The sequence below is a fragment of the Ochotona curzoniae genome, unplaced genomic scaffold (genome assembly GCF_017591425.1).
Source record: "Ochotona curzoniae isolate NIBS_2020 unplaced genomic scaffold, NIBS_Ocur_1.0 scaffold_1852, whole genome shotgun sequence".
NCBI lineage: Eukaryota > Metazoa > Chordata > Mammalia > Lagomorpha > Ochotonidae > Ochotona > Ochotona curzoniae.
In genome coordinates this window covers 19,410,752-19,426,947 of record NW_024467087.1, presented here as the reverse complement: position 1 = coordinate 19,426,947, position 16,196 = coordinate 19,410,752, and the positions used below count along the sequence as shown (strand labels likewise).

The 16,196-nt window shown below is 44.7% G+C and overlaps 1 protein-coding gene across 3 annotated transcripts in view; it reads right to left on the bottom strand.

Moving 5' to 3' along the window:
* Positions 1-16,196, bottom strand: part of TENM1 (teneurin transmembrane protein 1) — a 531,802-nt gene that overhangs the window by 20,812 nt on the left and 494,794 nt on the right. For all 3 annotated transcript variants that reach the window (XM_040999695.1, XM_040999696.1, XM_040999697.1), the window contains one exon: positions 881-1,053. In XM_040999695.1, coding sequence (XP_040855629.1) covers positions 881-1,053 — 173 coding nt within the window. The remainder of the gene's footprint in view (positions 1-880; positions 1,054-16,196) is intronic.

Sequence of the window (16,196 nt, the reverse complement as noted above, 5' to 3'; positions counted from 1 at the left end):
TCCCCAGTTAGATACCAGACTCTTGTATAGATAGATACCAGACCGTATGCTGGGTTTGGGGAGTGTGTGTGTGTGTGTGTGTGTGTGTGTGTGTGCGTGCTTCGGGGCATCCGTGAAGAATTTTGTCACAATTGCCTTGTCTTACTGGATCTGCCTTCCCAGTATGAGATGAGGGGACCAGGATGGGCAGAGCAGGAAGCACCACCCAGCTTCCTCATCCCCCAGGGATGCCCTCAAGGATGTTGCACCCAAGACAATGGCAATGCTGACAAACAGCAGCACCTTTCCTCTCAGAGTGATGGCCCAGGATGACGTAACAAGGTCCTTCCTAGCAGGACCCTTTCTTTTTCCCATTTCCCCTGAAGCTTGTAACACATTCCTTCCAAATCCCACCTTCCTCCCCCATCCCTGCTTCTTTCTTCCCTCCTTTCTGTCTTCCGTTTTTTCTTGGGTTAGAACAAGATTCTAGTGCGGTTGCTGAGTCTCACTTGCTGTGTCCCCTTGCTAATGCCCTTGATTCGCCCATGTCGGCCCAGGGCTGGCATGCTGAGCTCAGACAGGGCGCATGCAGAATGCATTTCTGACACGCCCAGTCAGACCCTAAGAGAACTGAACCAACAGCTGGGTTTTAGGAAACAACTTGACAGAGGAGCAGACATGGGAGGGATTTCATCTTGTAAGCCCAACCAGCCACCCATCACCCTCACTCAGAGATGGGGCCCAGAGGTGAATGTGAACCTGACGAATGTGAATGTGACACTATTTGGGTTTCAGTCTCTATAGCTGGAAAATAGGGAGAAGCCATCTTCTCAGCCACGGGTGAATGCTATTTATTAGCTGTGTGTAGGGGTGTGTCAGAGTCAGGTGAAGCTGTGCTTACCTTGCTTTAAAATATAGATGGTACTGGTTGCTGTCACATTGGTTGACATGATGACATTTTCACGGTTGGAAGTGTCCAGCTCCACTTTTGTCAGTTTCTCCAGGTCACTGTGGAAGCTGCTGACCTCTCCAGTGGGAAATGTCGCATTGGTCAGATGTCCCTCGGGGTCATACCTAAGGAATGTAAGCGATCCAGTTTAGAAACCTCTTGGCATGGATTACAGGCCTTTGCAAAAATAAAAAAAAACCACCCACAGCTCCTACAGTTTAACTCTGACTGATAAGAAGTAGTATTAACCTTGTTCAATAAGAAGAAAAAGGTTAGAGAGATGATTAATCAAACGAAGGTTTTTTTTGCAGCTTCTGAATTCTTGATGACTTCCTTGAGCTGTGCTGTTTTACAGAAAAAATATATCTGGTAATGAATCACCATGGTGGAAAACTGATTTATGAATCATGTCCTGCTGTGTGTAATGTTGCAGGGAGGCCTCCGCTTGCAATTTGGGTTAATCCCATTAGCTGTGATGGATTACAAAGTCCAGCAGAGGGTGCTGTTGTCAAAGCAAAAAGAGACACAAAAGGCCCCTCCAAGCCTGAACAGGCCAATAAACTGACTTTGCATTGTGATGGCAAAATGATAATTTGCTGCAGTTTAAGTTGCCAAATTTGAAATGAATGAATCATTCTCTCAACAAAATGAACATGCACACAGGATAATGGGAATGTGTTCATTAAAGCATTCTGGAGCCCCCTGATCTTTGTGTCACTTAGATCCTTTTTGTCTTTTTAGAGTATAGTGCATTATGTTTTGTAATTTGCTTGTATGAGTAAGAGACAAAAAGAAAAAAAAGATAATAATTACCTGGGATAATAGACAATAACATATATCTAGAAATACAGTCTAGTGAGTTTCTTTCTTTCTTTCCTTTTTTTTTTTTTTCAGTCAAAATGGTTGGCAATCTTACTGTCCTCCAAATGGAAAGTGCTTCCCTAAAGGCTTTTGATGTGAAGCTATTCTTTTATTGCCAATAGAACCATGAAAAATAAACACTTCATTAAAAGTAAAGACATGCGCCTGGAAACCCATTACTGTTTCCTGTTTCAAGTTGCAAATTACAAAATATTTAAGCACTTTTAATGCCTTTGAACATGTTAAACAATGTATATATTTAATATATAATATATAAATATATATTTAATGTTATATATAATATACATATATTTCCCAAAAGTGAGTAGGCTAGAGCCTGAATTGTGGAGTCCTCAATGGTGGAGACTGGCTCTACTGCCCCTTACCCCCCACACAGAGATGCAAAAGAGCCACTGCTAATTCCCCAAGTTTTGAAGAACACGGTTTGAGTAGCTGCTCAAATTTTACAACCTATGCCAGCCTGTGGCAGGCTTGGGAGAAGGTATTGGACCATATTTTATGAGACAGAACTGACCATGAGGGTATAAATAATGCTGCCTCAAGTTTAGTTCTGCGTGTGCACACCCAGGTGGAAGCAGTTCAGTCATGTATGTGAATAAAAAGCATCAAATTTGTCATCTGAAGTCAGAGACTGGCCAGAGCCTAGCTGAGCATTCCCTGTGTTTAAGTGAATTTCAGTGCAAACGGTTGGCATTGCGAGTTGTGCCATTAAGAACTCATGGTCCAGGAAGGGCTGAAGGGTGCTGTTTGGGCCTGTGGTCAATGGCAAGGCCCTTCATTTTGGCCAGCCTGTCTGCCTATGGCCTCTTCTGGGGGCTCTGGAAGGGAGTAAGCGTGGAAGGGCCCGGATGTCAGTGCCCTGACCTTGTCTGCCTGCTCTTCTTTCCAGGAGAGAAAAATAATGCCTGACGTTTACACTGCCATGGTACAAACCCACTGTTCCCTGAAGGGAGGAGTTTCTTGGCAGCAGAGAGAGCTTCTGGGGGCTGCAGGCTGGAAAATGCACCTGCATTTAGCCCCAGCAGCTCTGCCTTCCTCAGCCCTCCACAGCACCACTCTTCATCACTGCCCCCAGGGAACATGGCTTAAGACATCAGGGACTCAAGTTGCCTGTGGACTTCTTACCCTGGACGTGGCACTGCCCCTCACCCCACAGTCTCGCTGCCCCTTTGAAAGATTTCTTAAAGCAGGCACCAGTGGTTGTATCCACTCATCAGTGCACGGAGTCAGATATCATATCAGCAAAGGCGTGAGGCTCAATCTTGCTATTTTACTCACCCACTAGACACGTTTTAAGCTACGACATGGGTCTTCTTTGTCTGACATTCACTTAGAGGCTTAGTCCTCGAAGCACAGGTGCCTCACCAACATGTCTTGGCCCCATTTGTAGGTTCCAAATTAACACTAGTGCATTTGGAGAGGAAAGCTCAGGAGTCTTCGCTAAGACTCTAATTAGATAGAGTTAGCTGCGAGGCTGCTGCCTGTTCCTTTTCTGGCAAAGGATGCAGTGGCCTTGGCAAGTTGTGGTATCACATCCCACACACCTGTCCACTTGCTGCATGGCTAGGAAATTGTATCAGCTCCTGGATAGACATTGGATGTGAAAGTGCATATGCAGTGCATCCCACCCTCCGATGCACTCTCATCCCCAGTTCTGCCAGTCATTCACAGCAGTCATACCCGACACGGTCTGCGCTGTGGTGGTTCTCATTGATATGGCCTCGGATCAGAACATACAGGCCCACTTCTGTTTTGCAGATTCATTTCCAAAGGAGGGGGGAAAGTGACAGGCAGTTGGACACTAGTGTGGCTCATTGCTGCCACTTTGGAATGATTGCTCACAGAGGATGAGAAATCCAGAAAGCCTTTGATTTCCTATGGTTTGTTTGAGTTATTCTTCCTGCCCCCTCCTCCACCATCACAGGGGAATGCATCCTTCCCGACTGAATGTCAAAGATACAAGTTTAATCAAAATCTCTTATGCTATGTGTTTCCCTTTGGCGCAGAGAGCACAAACCAATATGCTCCAACTGATCCCCTTAGGCCACAACATGAGAGCAGACTTCCCCGCTTCCCCACCCCCAGGCAAGGGCATGGCACTCACCTAAACCAGTCACACAAACCCTGGCCCGTGCATTATGTCACCGGGGCAAAGCCTGTTGCCTATGTGCTCATCAGAAGTGGGTAAGGCAACAGGAGCCTTGCTTCTCAACTGTCAGTTCCTCACCTGCTTTTACAGAGACTGCCCTCCGAGGATGCTTCAGTGAAGTATTGAGTGAACTTGCCCTGTTGTTCAGCACCACCATGATGCACTGTGTAATGCACTGTGTGTGTGTGTGTGCCTGTTTGTGCACAGCAAGAGCAAAGGAAGTATCTAAAGAAAATTTATAATTCATACCTGTCCTTGAGAGGCATATAGTTTACTTGAAGAGACAATATTTACACAATATTAAAAATATGTTGGGTTTGATGGTTTCTCCTGAGGGATGGCTTGTATTTTCCCTTGAGGACAATTTAAGCCAGGATCAAACTGTGCATGATAGAAACTAGAAGCTTCCCCTACCTTGATTTTTAAGAAAATATTGCTGATTATAGAAGGAAAATTCATTACCTAGTTCTAAAAGGCAAGATGAGGGAGTCAGATCCTCTTACCATTTTGATTTCAGAAAGCTGACCAACTTAATAAGCATTCCCTCAGAAACACCGGATCCCCCTTTCCTCATCAATAACTTCATTTGGCTTCTTATGATTCTGTTCCAAGTTTACAGTGCCCTTCTCTCTTCATTTGTCCTTCATTCAATAAATATCAGAGTCCTATGCTAGTTACTGGGTGAAATCCAGAGTCTAGTAGGACAGGTCAGATATACACTAAAACAACTTGTAACGCCAGAAAACTGCCAAGTCCAGACATAAAGAAGGAGCTGCAGATGCTCCAAAGAGGTGGAGGTGATTTCCAGCTGGGCTGAGCACAAGAAGGGGAGGAAGAGCAGAAAGTGGTTCAATCCTGGAGGTCAACAGAAATTGCAGAGGGGGATGAAGGGGTTCTCAGTCAAGGTCATGGGCATGATGGAAAGCAAATAGGTGGATGGGATGTCTAAGGGGCCTGAGGAGAACAGCATGATCGCAGCTGTGCTTTGGTAGCAATGGCTGGAAGGGGAGAAAACGAGCAAGGAGAACTGTTAGGGGGCAGTTTCAACTTGCGCAGAAGACGGTGGCCTATGGCCTTTATGAAATGCATTGATTGCCTGTCATCGGGTCTCGTTTCCCTTGCTATCTCCTTCACTTTGGTATTCTTAGGTTCTGGCACAGAGAATATTCTTACTGCATGTATTTGATGAATGAGGTTAGATAGAATGCTACCAGTGGCAATGGGGAGGCTAGGGTGGATATGAGAGCCAATGTGGTTATAGGACAGAGAGGGCCATGCAGACTGGGGTTGGGAAGACACACTCAGCTTACATCAGTGGCCCTGTGCGGTGCAGCTGAAGGTCCCACTCAGCTGCTGAAAGTTTTTTCTGCCAGTGGCCTCCAATACTTCTGTCACCACCTGTCTATGTTTTGGAAGTCCTTAGCGTTACTCATGAAAATTCTGTTTGCCTCACTTTTGATCCTTAATTAAGGGTACAAAGTACAAGAGCATAAGCAGAGGTGGCTGAGGAAAGAAAGGTATTGGATCTGTATCTCTGGAGACCCAAAGGAACAGTTGACAGGTCTGTGTTCCTGTTTAATTGAACTGGAGGCAGGTGGTCATAAGGCCATATGTTGCCTTAATTCCCTTCCTACTCTGGGATTTCAGAAGGCCCCGGAAACATTGCACATATTCAGTCCACTGATCATCACTTAAACATTTCTACATGGACATCACTTCTCATCCCCAAGCAAATGTCTTGCCCAATGCCACAGCCTGAGGGCTTATTGACCTTGCCTACACCATTATACTTATTAGGGCAGGGGTGAGTTATTCATAGCCATCCATGTTAGAACTGAGCATTTGCAGCACAGTCTAGAAGGTACTGAGGAATGCTAGAAGGGCTTTAGTGGCTTATCAGTGGGTTTTAATTTTGGGGGGGGGTGTGATAGGAGAAAGGGATGTGCTAGAAAGATTTGAAACGGAGAATACATGAGACTAAGGACCAAGAGACAATTTAAATGCAGAGACTCCTTTTAGTTGGGACACCACCTAAGATGAAAGGCCTGGACCAGCAGCAGTGACACAGCTGATGCCCTTAGCAGGGCCTCTTTCATTTAGTGTAACAGCAGTCTTTGCTGGGGAACTAAAACAAGGGCAGGCTAACTACTGCAGTCTTGGCAAGGGTCGGGGAAGAAAGCTTACCTGCTGTGTGAGTCACAGAACCCTTCCCCTGGTTCTCCCAATGATGACAGGCTCATTACAGTTAGGAGCCCAGCAGCCCTACATACCAGAACACCTCCGTCATCTAGTCAGGATTCCTGCCTTGACGATCTCCTCCTGGTTAGCTATTTCTCTACAGTCAGTTCTTCTTGACACTCAGAACATTCAGGGCAGTGAAGCATCACAAACTAATACTTGGGGTGTGCAAATATGATCTTCATCTGATCCAAACAGAATCATGGAAAACAATGAGTGACTTATCAATGTGCAGTAGAAGGCCACATAAGACCACTGCACAGGATGCATTTTAACATTCCATTTGGATTATCCACTGTTTAGGGTCATTTTTGTCATCTCTCCTTTCTGTAGCTACAAATAATTGAAAGTTGAATGTATTGATGCATTATTAGCTGGGCTGCTTCTACACAGCAGTCATCCATAGTGTTAGCTTGTCTGTGTCAGTCAGTCAGTATCTCTCTTCCCCCCCCCCCCCACCCCCCGAGCTTCCATTCCACCTTTCCTTCAGCTCCAGAAAGAAGCTTCTCTCTCACTTCAGATTATTGGTCAAAATCTTTTATAGGGGGGCATGGGGCCAGTAGCCTGGCCACCTTCTGCACTTCTCTGATTCTGCCTAAAATAGTAGGATCAGTCTTGTGTTTGTCAATTTCAGATGGATAAGGAAAAATTAAAGGGATTGTTCTGAATTGGATAAAGCATGGATAAAAGTGAAAGAAGTCAGCTTTTAGACAGAGTAGAATTTTACATCGGGAAGGTTGGGAAGTGTTCATTTTTTAATGCACATACAAGAAAGGATAGGGCCTGTGTTTTGTTGGGCTGCTCTTCAGCATGAATGAAATCCTTCAAGAAAAGGCGGTACTTTCCCATTTCAGGATATGTGATGGCTCAGAAGTCTTCCCCAGGATTCTGGAGAGAATTAAGAAGGTTGAGCAGGGGAATAAATAAATAAAATAAATAAATGAAACAAAAATTAATAAAAATCGGTGATGAAAAATGAGATGTCACAAGAGACACCACAGGGATAAAAAGAATCATTAGGAAATACTACAAACAGCCATATGCCAACAAATTGGAAAATCAATTGGACAGATTTCTAGACATGCATAATCTTGAAAATTAAGTCCATAGACACAGAAATCCTGAATAGGTTAATCATCTAGATTGAAGAGATTAATCAGCAATAACTATCCTACCAACAAAGAAAAGTCCAGGACCAGATGGCTTCATGGTTGAACTCTATCAAACTTTTAAAGAACTCATTTTAATTCTTCTCAAACTATTTAAGATAATTGAGAGCCATGGGATTCTTCCAAACTCCTTCTATGAGACAAGCATCACCTTAATTTCAACACTAGCAAAAGATATGAGAACTATAGGCAAATATCCCCAATGAAAACAGAGATGTAAAAATCCTCAACAAAATATTAGCAAATCTAATCCAATAACACATCCAAAAGATCATCTGGCTCAAGTAAGATTTATCCTAGGCATGCATGGATATTTCAACATATGTAAATCAATAAACATGCTATATCACATTAACAAACTGAATAATAAAAACCATAGGATTATTGCAAATAGATGCAGAGAAAGCAGTTGATAAAATGTAGCATCCATTTATGATAAACAAAAACCTTAGGCAAACTGATATAGATTCCTTAACATGATCAAGATAATTTATGACAAACCCATAGCCAGCATCAAAACAAATGGGAAAAAGATGGAAGCACCTGCCCTAAGATCTGGAACCTGATGAAAAGTCCACTTTTATCATTGCTGTCCAATAAAGTTAGGAAAGTTCCAGGCAGAACCATTAGCAAAGAAAAAGAAATGAAAGGGATAAACATTTGAAAAAACCAAGCCTTTCTGTTTGCAGATGAAGTGATCTTATATACAGGGAATCTGAAAAACTCCACAAAGATATGACTAGAACTTAAAGAGAATTTGGAAAGGTTTTTTGTAGATATAAAAATCAACACACAAAAAATAGTAGTCTTTGTATATACATACTAAGAAATGGCTGAGAAAGAATTTGTAATGATCAGTAGCATTCACAAAAGCTACAAAACCTTAAAGCTCTTGGAATAAATCTAAGCAAGGATGTGAGAGATCTCTATAATGAAAAAAAATTGAAAATAACCCCCAAATACACAAAAAAGAAGAATTTGCCGGGGTCTGGCACGATGGCACAGTGGTTAAGGTCTTCGCCTTGCACGTCCAGGATCCCGGGCCCAGCGAGATAGCGCAGTGGTTAAGGTCCTCGCCTTGCACGCCCAAGATCCCACATGGGCCCCAGTTCTAATCCCGGCAGCTCCACTTCCCATCCAGCTCCCTGCCTGTGGCCCAGGAAAGCAGTTGAGGATGGCCCAAAGCTTTGGGACCCTGCACCCGTGTTGGAGACCCGGAAGAGGCTCCTGGCTTCTGATTGGCGCAGCACTGGCTGTTATACTCACTTGGGGAGTGAATCATCAGACAGAAGATCTTCCCATCTCTCTCTCCTCCTCTCTGTATATCTGACTTTCCAATAAAAATAAAATAAATCTTAAAAAAAAAGAATTTGCCCTGTTTGTAGAATTAATCTTTCAAATGTCCATCTTACTCAAAACAATTTACAAAATCAAAGCTATCCCAATCAAAATACCAACAATGTTCTTCTCCTATCTTAAAAACATGATGTCAAAATTCACATGGAAACACAATGAGGTTTCACCTCTTCCCAGTTAGAATGGTCATTATACAGAAATCAGAAAACAGCAACTGCTGGCAACAATACGGGGAAAAGCAACCGAATCCACTGCTGTAAATAACTAAAATCATTATGGAAAACTGTATGGAGATTCCTAAAAAAATCTGAGAACAGATCTATGAAATGACCCAGCCATCCCACTCCTGGGAATTTACCCAAAATGAAATCAGCATGCAACAGAGCTCTCTGTACTCCCATGTTTATGGCAGCTCAATCCACAATGTTTAAGACATGGAATCAAACCAGATGTCAAACAGCTGATGAATGGATAAAGAAAATATGGTATATACGCATTATGGAATATCACTCAACCACAAAAGAGAATGAAATCCTGTTTTTGCAACAAAATGCATGCAACAGCCATTGAAACAAGCCAGTCACAAAAAGACAAAAATTTTGCTTGATCTATGGTCACAAATACAGAGTACACACATAATTTAATCTATATGAGTGAAATTGTCATTTTGAAATTTTATTACTGCTTATAATGTTTGAGTATACTATGAAGGAACAGTGATTTTTTTTTCTTCTGTTTCCTATTACATTCTTCACCTAATGGGACGTTAAGCCTTTGAATGCGAAGTAATCTGAATGTATGTCATTGTAAAAATTAATAAGGAGGGCTGGTGCCATTGCTTAGTAGGGTAAAACTCTGCCTATGGCCCTGGAATTCTAAATGAGTATTGGTTGAGTCCCAGCTGGTCCATCTTCACTCTATTTTCCTGCTAATGGACTGCGAAAGCAATGCAGTTTGGTCTAAGTCATTGGGATGCTGCACTCATGGGGGAGCCCTAGCAGAAATTCCTGGCTACTGGCTTCAGCCTGATCCACCTTTGGCCACTGTGGCCATTTGGGGAGTGAGCCAGTGGATGGGAGATTTCTCCCTATGTCTCATCTTCTCTCCGTAACTCTTTCAAATAAAATAAATAAGTACTAAAAAAAAATTACAGGATGGAGGGTGGAATACCTGTTTGACGCAGAATGGGAAGTGTCACTATGTTCCTATATTTCTGCTATGGAGTACAAGAAATTTGTTTACCTTACATAATTGTTTTTTTTTAATTAGAAAAAATGGTTGTTTGGTCTATTTTTAAAAATCTCATGTACTGCCATATTTCTCTGTTTCTGCTCCTTTTCTATCTGTTCAGGCTTTGCATGGTAATTCGGATAATCCAGAATGTTCCTTATTTTTCTGGAAGGTAATATTGTAATAGTGGACAGAGCAACGGCGGCTGGAAGACCTGTGTCTAGACTTGGCCAACTAAGATGTGACAGACAAGTTACTTCCCTGTTCTGGGCTTCCATTTCTTTACCTGTATTGTGACTTCCAATTCCTCTTCATGGCTATACTTGCAGGATTTCCTCCATGCGGATGCCTACATCTTTTATCTCACAATGGCTCAAGATTGGCCTATCTAATAAAAATGCTAGCTGATTAAACAATTCATTAACTGCTGGCCAAGTCCTGGTTTGCAGGTCTGGGCTCCATTCACTGAGGGTCCTGCCTCCCACACAGTTCCCTTATCGAAGGGCTCCTGCAGGAAAACAGGCACACCATGTGATTTAACAAAACATTTTCTTATTTATTGAGCATGATCACTTTCTCCTGTGTTGGCTCATTCTCATCAGCAAACAGACACTGCATTTTTCTCTCACTTGAGTCTTTCCCTTTAACCCATTTCCTCCTCTGCTCAAATTTCTCTGCTCTTCAGCAATGCTCCTCAGAAGGGTACTTTTTATATTATCTTTAATCCTTCTCCTCTCAGATGCTTTCTTTTTCTTATTACTATTGAGGTATAATTCACATGCCATAAAATTCAGCATTTCAAAGCATACAATGCATTGGCTTTTAGTAAACTCACAATGTTGTACAACCCTCATCCTCTAAAGAAACCCTGTACATTCATTCCCTATCCACTCTTCTACAAAGCTCTTGGTAACCGTGATTCTACTTTCCGTCTTCATGGGTCTACTTTTTATATTTACTTCATATAAATGTAATCACACATCACTGCATATGAATGGAATCATATGATTGCTGTCCTTTAGGTCTCACTCCTTTCTCATGGTATAATGTTTTCAAGGTTCATGCATGTGGCAGCATACATCAGTACTCCATTCCTAAGGAAAATAACAATATTCTATTGTGTGGATATACCACATTCTGTTTGTTCATTCATCACTTTGTGAAAGTGCTGTGAAAGTTGCTGGAATCCAGATGGGGTCATCTGCGACAACACTAACATGAATATATAAATAAAGCCAAGAGGTTAGGAACAAAGGGTTCTTATTTGCGGTGTGATGGAAACTATCACAAAAAAACCTTGCCAGAACTATAACACTGCACAGAAGTGATCACAACTTTATACAAAGAAGTTCTTGTACAAGGACATCTGCCCTGCAATTGCCTACTCAACCTCAACTAATTCACCCTGGTTGTTAACAGTTGTCTCCACAGATTATTGTTTCTAAATATCTGATACAATCTTATCTTTTTCCTTTCAAAACTTTCCCTTGTTTCAGCCTGATGTACCCCCTCACCCAAGTCATTAGTCTTTGGAGGATCTTTCTGATTTTTAAATTAACTTTTTTAAATTTTATTTTTGATGTTTGCATAGCTGATTAGGGTGGGAAGGGTCGTGAGTTAGGAGAAGGTAATTAAGACCATTATTCCCACATTTTTCTTGTTTAATTCTTCCTGTATTTGGGGAAGGGGGAGATAAGGGGAGAAGGCACATGCAGACTCCCAACCACTTCATTACCCAGGGGTGGGGAATAGCCATCTTATGTCATCACAGGGTCCCTGATGTGGAGCATGTTGGCCCACTGAGGAGGCACAGCTCTGACACATGCACTCCATGGTCAGACCACAGATCCAGTAATTCTCCCCATGATTGGAGTTCTGAGTCCAGCAGTTCATTTGGGGGGATCCTCAAAGAATGTCTGATGTGATCCCAGACTTGACTCTTGTGTATGCTTACCAGCATGGGGACTGGCTCTGTCCATCATCCACATCAGCCTACACACACACATTGGTAGCTGCAATCGTTGAGTCAGTTATGTCTCTAGCCCCATCTCTCACACAAACCAATGGATTCTATGGCCCAACCCTGCTGACCACACACTTGGCTCTCACCTTCACCAGTGGGAGCTACAGCCTAGTTGGAGTGACCCCAGTAACCCCTACTAGGCCTGCCCCTAGCCTTGGTTCCTGTGCTTGCTAGTATGTACAGCAGATGTATATACCAATATGTCCCACATCCCATTCAGCTCTGGTACAAGTCAATGGGCATTGAAGTCCAGCGCAACCCAACCAACCCCACTATCCAGCCCACGCTCACGCTGGTAGGTGCCACCACCTGTCTAGCCAGGCCCACTCCCAGTTCTGGTTCTCATGCTCACCAGTGGGAGTTGCAACCCATCAGAGAAATGTCCATAGCTTCCCACTGGGCCCACTCCCAGTCCCAGATCTTGTACTTTCCAGGTGTTTCTGCATCGTCTAGCTTGACAAGATTTGCTCCCAATCCAAGCACTAGCCAGCTAATGCTACAGCAAAGCCCAACTAGCCTGCTCTTACTCTGGCCTAAGCATGTACCGTGCATACAGTTAGTTAGCCCAGCCTGGCTTTCCCCCAACCTAGCTCACACGCAGACCAACAGGCATGGTAGCCATGCCCAATCTGGTCTGCCTCTGATCCCAGTTCTCACGAGTGCCAGTGGGAGCAGTAGCCTAGAAGGGGAGCCCCCCTCCATCAGACACACGGCCCCCCTCCCACCAGGTCTCATGTGTGTTGGTAGATGCTGCGGCCCAGTCTGGCATGGTTTGCCTCACCTCAGCATTTGTGGGGGCTAGGGGTTGGGGGCTGATAACAGCCTGGCCTGGCCCAGTCTGCTCCCAATTCCAGCTCATGCTGGCCTAGCCCAGCTCAGCCATCCCCAATCCCAGCCCTAATGTGAACTGGCTGTTGTGGCCCAACCTGGCCTGCCCTCTTCCCTGTCCTGGTTCTCTGATCTGCCAGTGGCTATTATGAACTGGCTCAGCCTGGCCCATCCCCAGATCTGAGCCATACATAAACCAACAGGTAATGCAACCTGACCTGGTCTGGGCTGTTCCCAAGCTTGGTTCTTGTTCTTACCCACAGGAACCGTGTCCTGACAGAGGAGTTCCCCAAGCTCCTCTATCATATCTCTTCCCATTGTCAGGTCTTGCGCACACTGGTGAGTCCTTGGCCCCGTCTGACTTAGTCCACCTCATGTCCTGGCAGGAACAGTGGCCTTGCCCAACCGGCCCACACCCATTCTGGTTCTTATTGGTGGTTGCTACAGCCAAGCCACACCTGGTCCATGCCCAGACACATCCCTTCAGTGGTTCATCAGGGGCAGAAATCTAGCCCAGCCCTTCCTATATCCACCTTGGCTCTCATGAGCACCAATGTGTGCTGAAGTCTAGCCCAGTTTGGGACAACCAAGGCCCAGTCCACACCCATGCTGAGGGACACTGCAGTCATGGTCAGGCAAGGTCACCGCCCTCATTATGGTCTTCACACTCAGCAGTGGGAATTACAACCCAGCCAGGGCATCCCCTTAGCTCCCCAACCAGGCCTGTTCCCAGCCACAGACCTTGCATGTGCCAGTGGTTGCTCTGGCCCAGCTTGACATAATCCATTTCCCGTTTTGGCCATTGGCATCAGATGTTGCAGTCTGATCTGCCTTGGTCTGCTCTCAGTCACAGCTCTTGCTGGCAGGTGCTACAACACAGCCCTGCTCAGTCTTCTCCCATCCCTTGTTCATGCAAACCAATAGGTATGACAGCCTAGGCCAGCTAGGACCTGCACTCCATTCTAGCTCCTGTACATGCCAGAGACCCAAGATTGGCCCAGCCCTGCCTGGTCCATCTCCCTCCATAACCAACTCACAAACTTGTCAATGGGTGGAGTTCCCTTGCCTGGCCTGACCAATACCCAGACATGAACCACAGGCTCTCCAGTGGGCACTAAGACCCACAAGGGCAATTTCCCAAGTTCTTCTACCAGGTCCACTCCCAGATCCAGATAGCATAAATACCAGTGGGTGCTAGGCCCTTACCTGGCATAGTCTGCTCCTCTGTTCTGGCCTTTGTATGAGCTGGTGGATGTTGCAGCCTGATCTGCCCCACTCCCTATTCTTCAGTGTGCCTGCAGATGCTGTAGCCTGGATCTGCCCAGCCTGTTCCCAACTCTAGTTCCTATAAGTGTGAGTGTTCTATGGTCCTGGCTAGCTCAACCCATCACTACTCCCAGCTCTTAAGCTAACCAATATAAATTGCAGTTCCTCAGGGGTGGGCCCATATATCCCCAAAGAATCTGCCCCTGGACCTGGTTCTCTTGCATGCTGGGTATTGTCATGACCCAGCCTAACATTACCTATCCCCTGTTCTGACTCACTGGTGGGCATTATTATCTAGCCCTGCCAGGTAGGCTCTCCAGTCCTGGTGGTTAGCTGTGGTCAATGCTGACTAGTCCAGCTGAGATCACCCACAAGTCCTGTAGCTTTCGCCCTCTAAATTGCTTTGTCTCAGCCCCTCTCTTACCTGTAAGTACAGTGGCTTAGTAGATGGGGGGAGTCCCTCAGAAGTAAATCCCTGCCTGCAACATATTCCCTCAGTGGTCTTCCCTCCCCTACATCTGCTTACCCCATCTCTGATCAATGCACAGATCATGCTCATGGGGAGATCTCCACGTTTATTTCACCTACTTGGGCATGAAACCCCAGGTCTCCCCAGGCCCTTACCAGCACCATCCCCCTGTCACACCCAAGCTCCCAGGAGCATGGGTCCGGACCCTTGCATCCCAGGGTAGCCAGCCCACATAGTTGCTGCTCACTGTGGAGCGCAGCCACAGAGGATGCGGCCCCGGAGAGTGTGGGCCCATGTTTGGGCCCCTTGCACTCCAGAGGAAGCAACCCACATGGTGGTTTGCTAGCTGTGGAGCACCTTTTTCTGATTTCTTATGAACATTTTGGTTGATGACTTGATGAGCACATAGGGAGTCCATACTTATCTATAATGGATAATACCCTGCAAACATTTGTTTGCCCATTGTTTCTCAAATCTGTTCTGATCAGGCTCTGTTTCTCTATTATATCATAGCATCAACTAATTTTTTGGTGAACTGTGATCTCCAGTGTTAAATGGTGTGATCACTTCTCAACTCCATTCTGCTTTACTTTGTCACAGGTATCCGACAGAGATGATCCCTCAAAATTCCTTGAGATTTCTGCTTGATTTTGTGCTATAGACTGAATGTCACCAATGGTTATCATTCATAAGGGATCTTTCCTAATGAACAGGGTCAGTAACTATCAAATGGCTGGTGGGAGCCAGAAAGGACTCTTTCTGTTCTCCATCCTTCCACCATGTGAGATCACAGCAAAGGAGGCCATCTTGGAAGCTGCTCTGACTTTGCTGCTACCTTGATGTTAGACAGCTCAGCTTCCAGGATGGTGAGAAGCAAGTTTTTGATGCTTATAAATTACCCAGTTTAAGGTCCATTGCTAGAGCAGCACAAACGCTTTAAATCACTGTGTTTCCGGAATGTGTTGTTTCCCTAACTTGCCTCGCCATTTTTTTCCTTGCTTCATCATTTTTGTTCTGGATTACTGCAATAGCTCTAGCTCTACGCCCACCAGTCATTAGGTCCAGTAAATTCACAATGTTGTACAACTCTCATCCTCCAACAAATCCTTGAACATTCAATCCCCACCGACTCGTCTACCCAGCTTTTGACAACCATGATTCTATTTTCTGTCTTTACGGGTCTACTTTTTATAGATATTTTGCATAAATGGAATCATATATCACCGCATATGTACTCCACTATGCAGTCGGTCATCAAGACACAATGATTCTTGAAAAATATAGGTAAGACTATGTCACACCTTCACCCAAACCTCCAGGGGCTCTACCAGGTAGAGTGGAAGTTAAATCCTTTACAGTGGTCTACAGGCCCTATATAAAATAACTGGCTGCTTCATGGGTTCACTGCCTTATTGCTCCCACTCCTCTCCAGTCACATTGGCTGGCTGCCTTACCAGTTTTCAAACATGCCAGGTTTGCCCCTGCTGCAAGGCCTTTGTACTGCTGTTCCCTCTGCTGAACTATCCTTATACTACCCACCCCTCTTTTCCCCAAATTCTCATGAAGCTTACTCTCACTGCCTATAGGTCTTCGCTTACATGAACGGCACACAGCATGTGCTTGGTAAATATTTGTTGAATACAAAATTTAATGGTCGA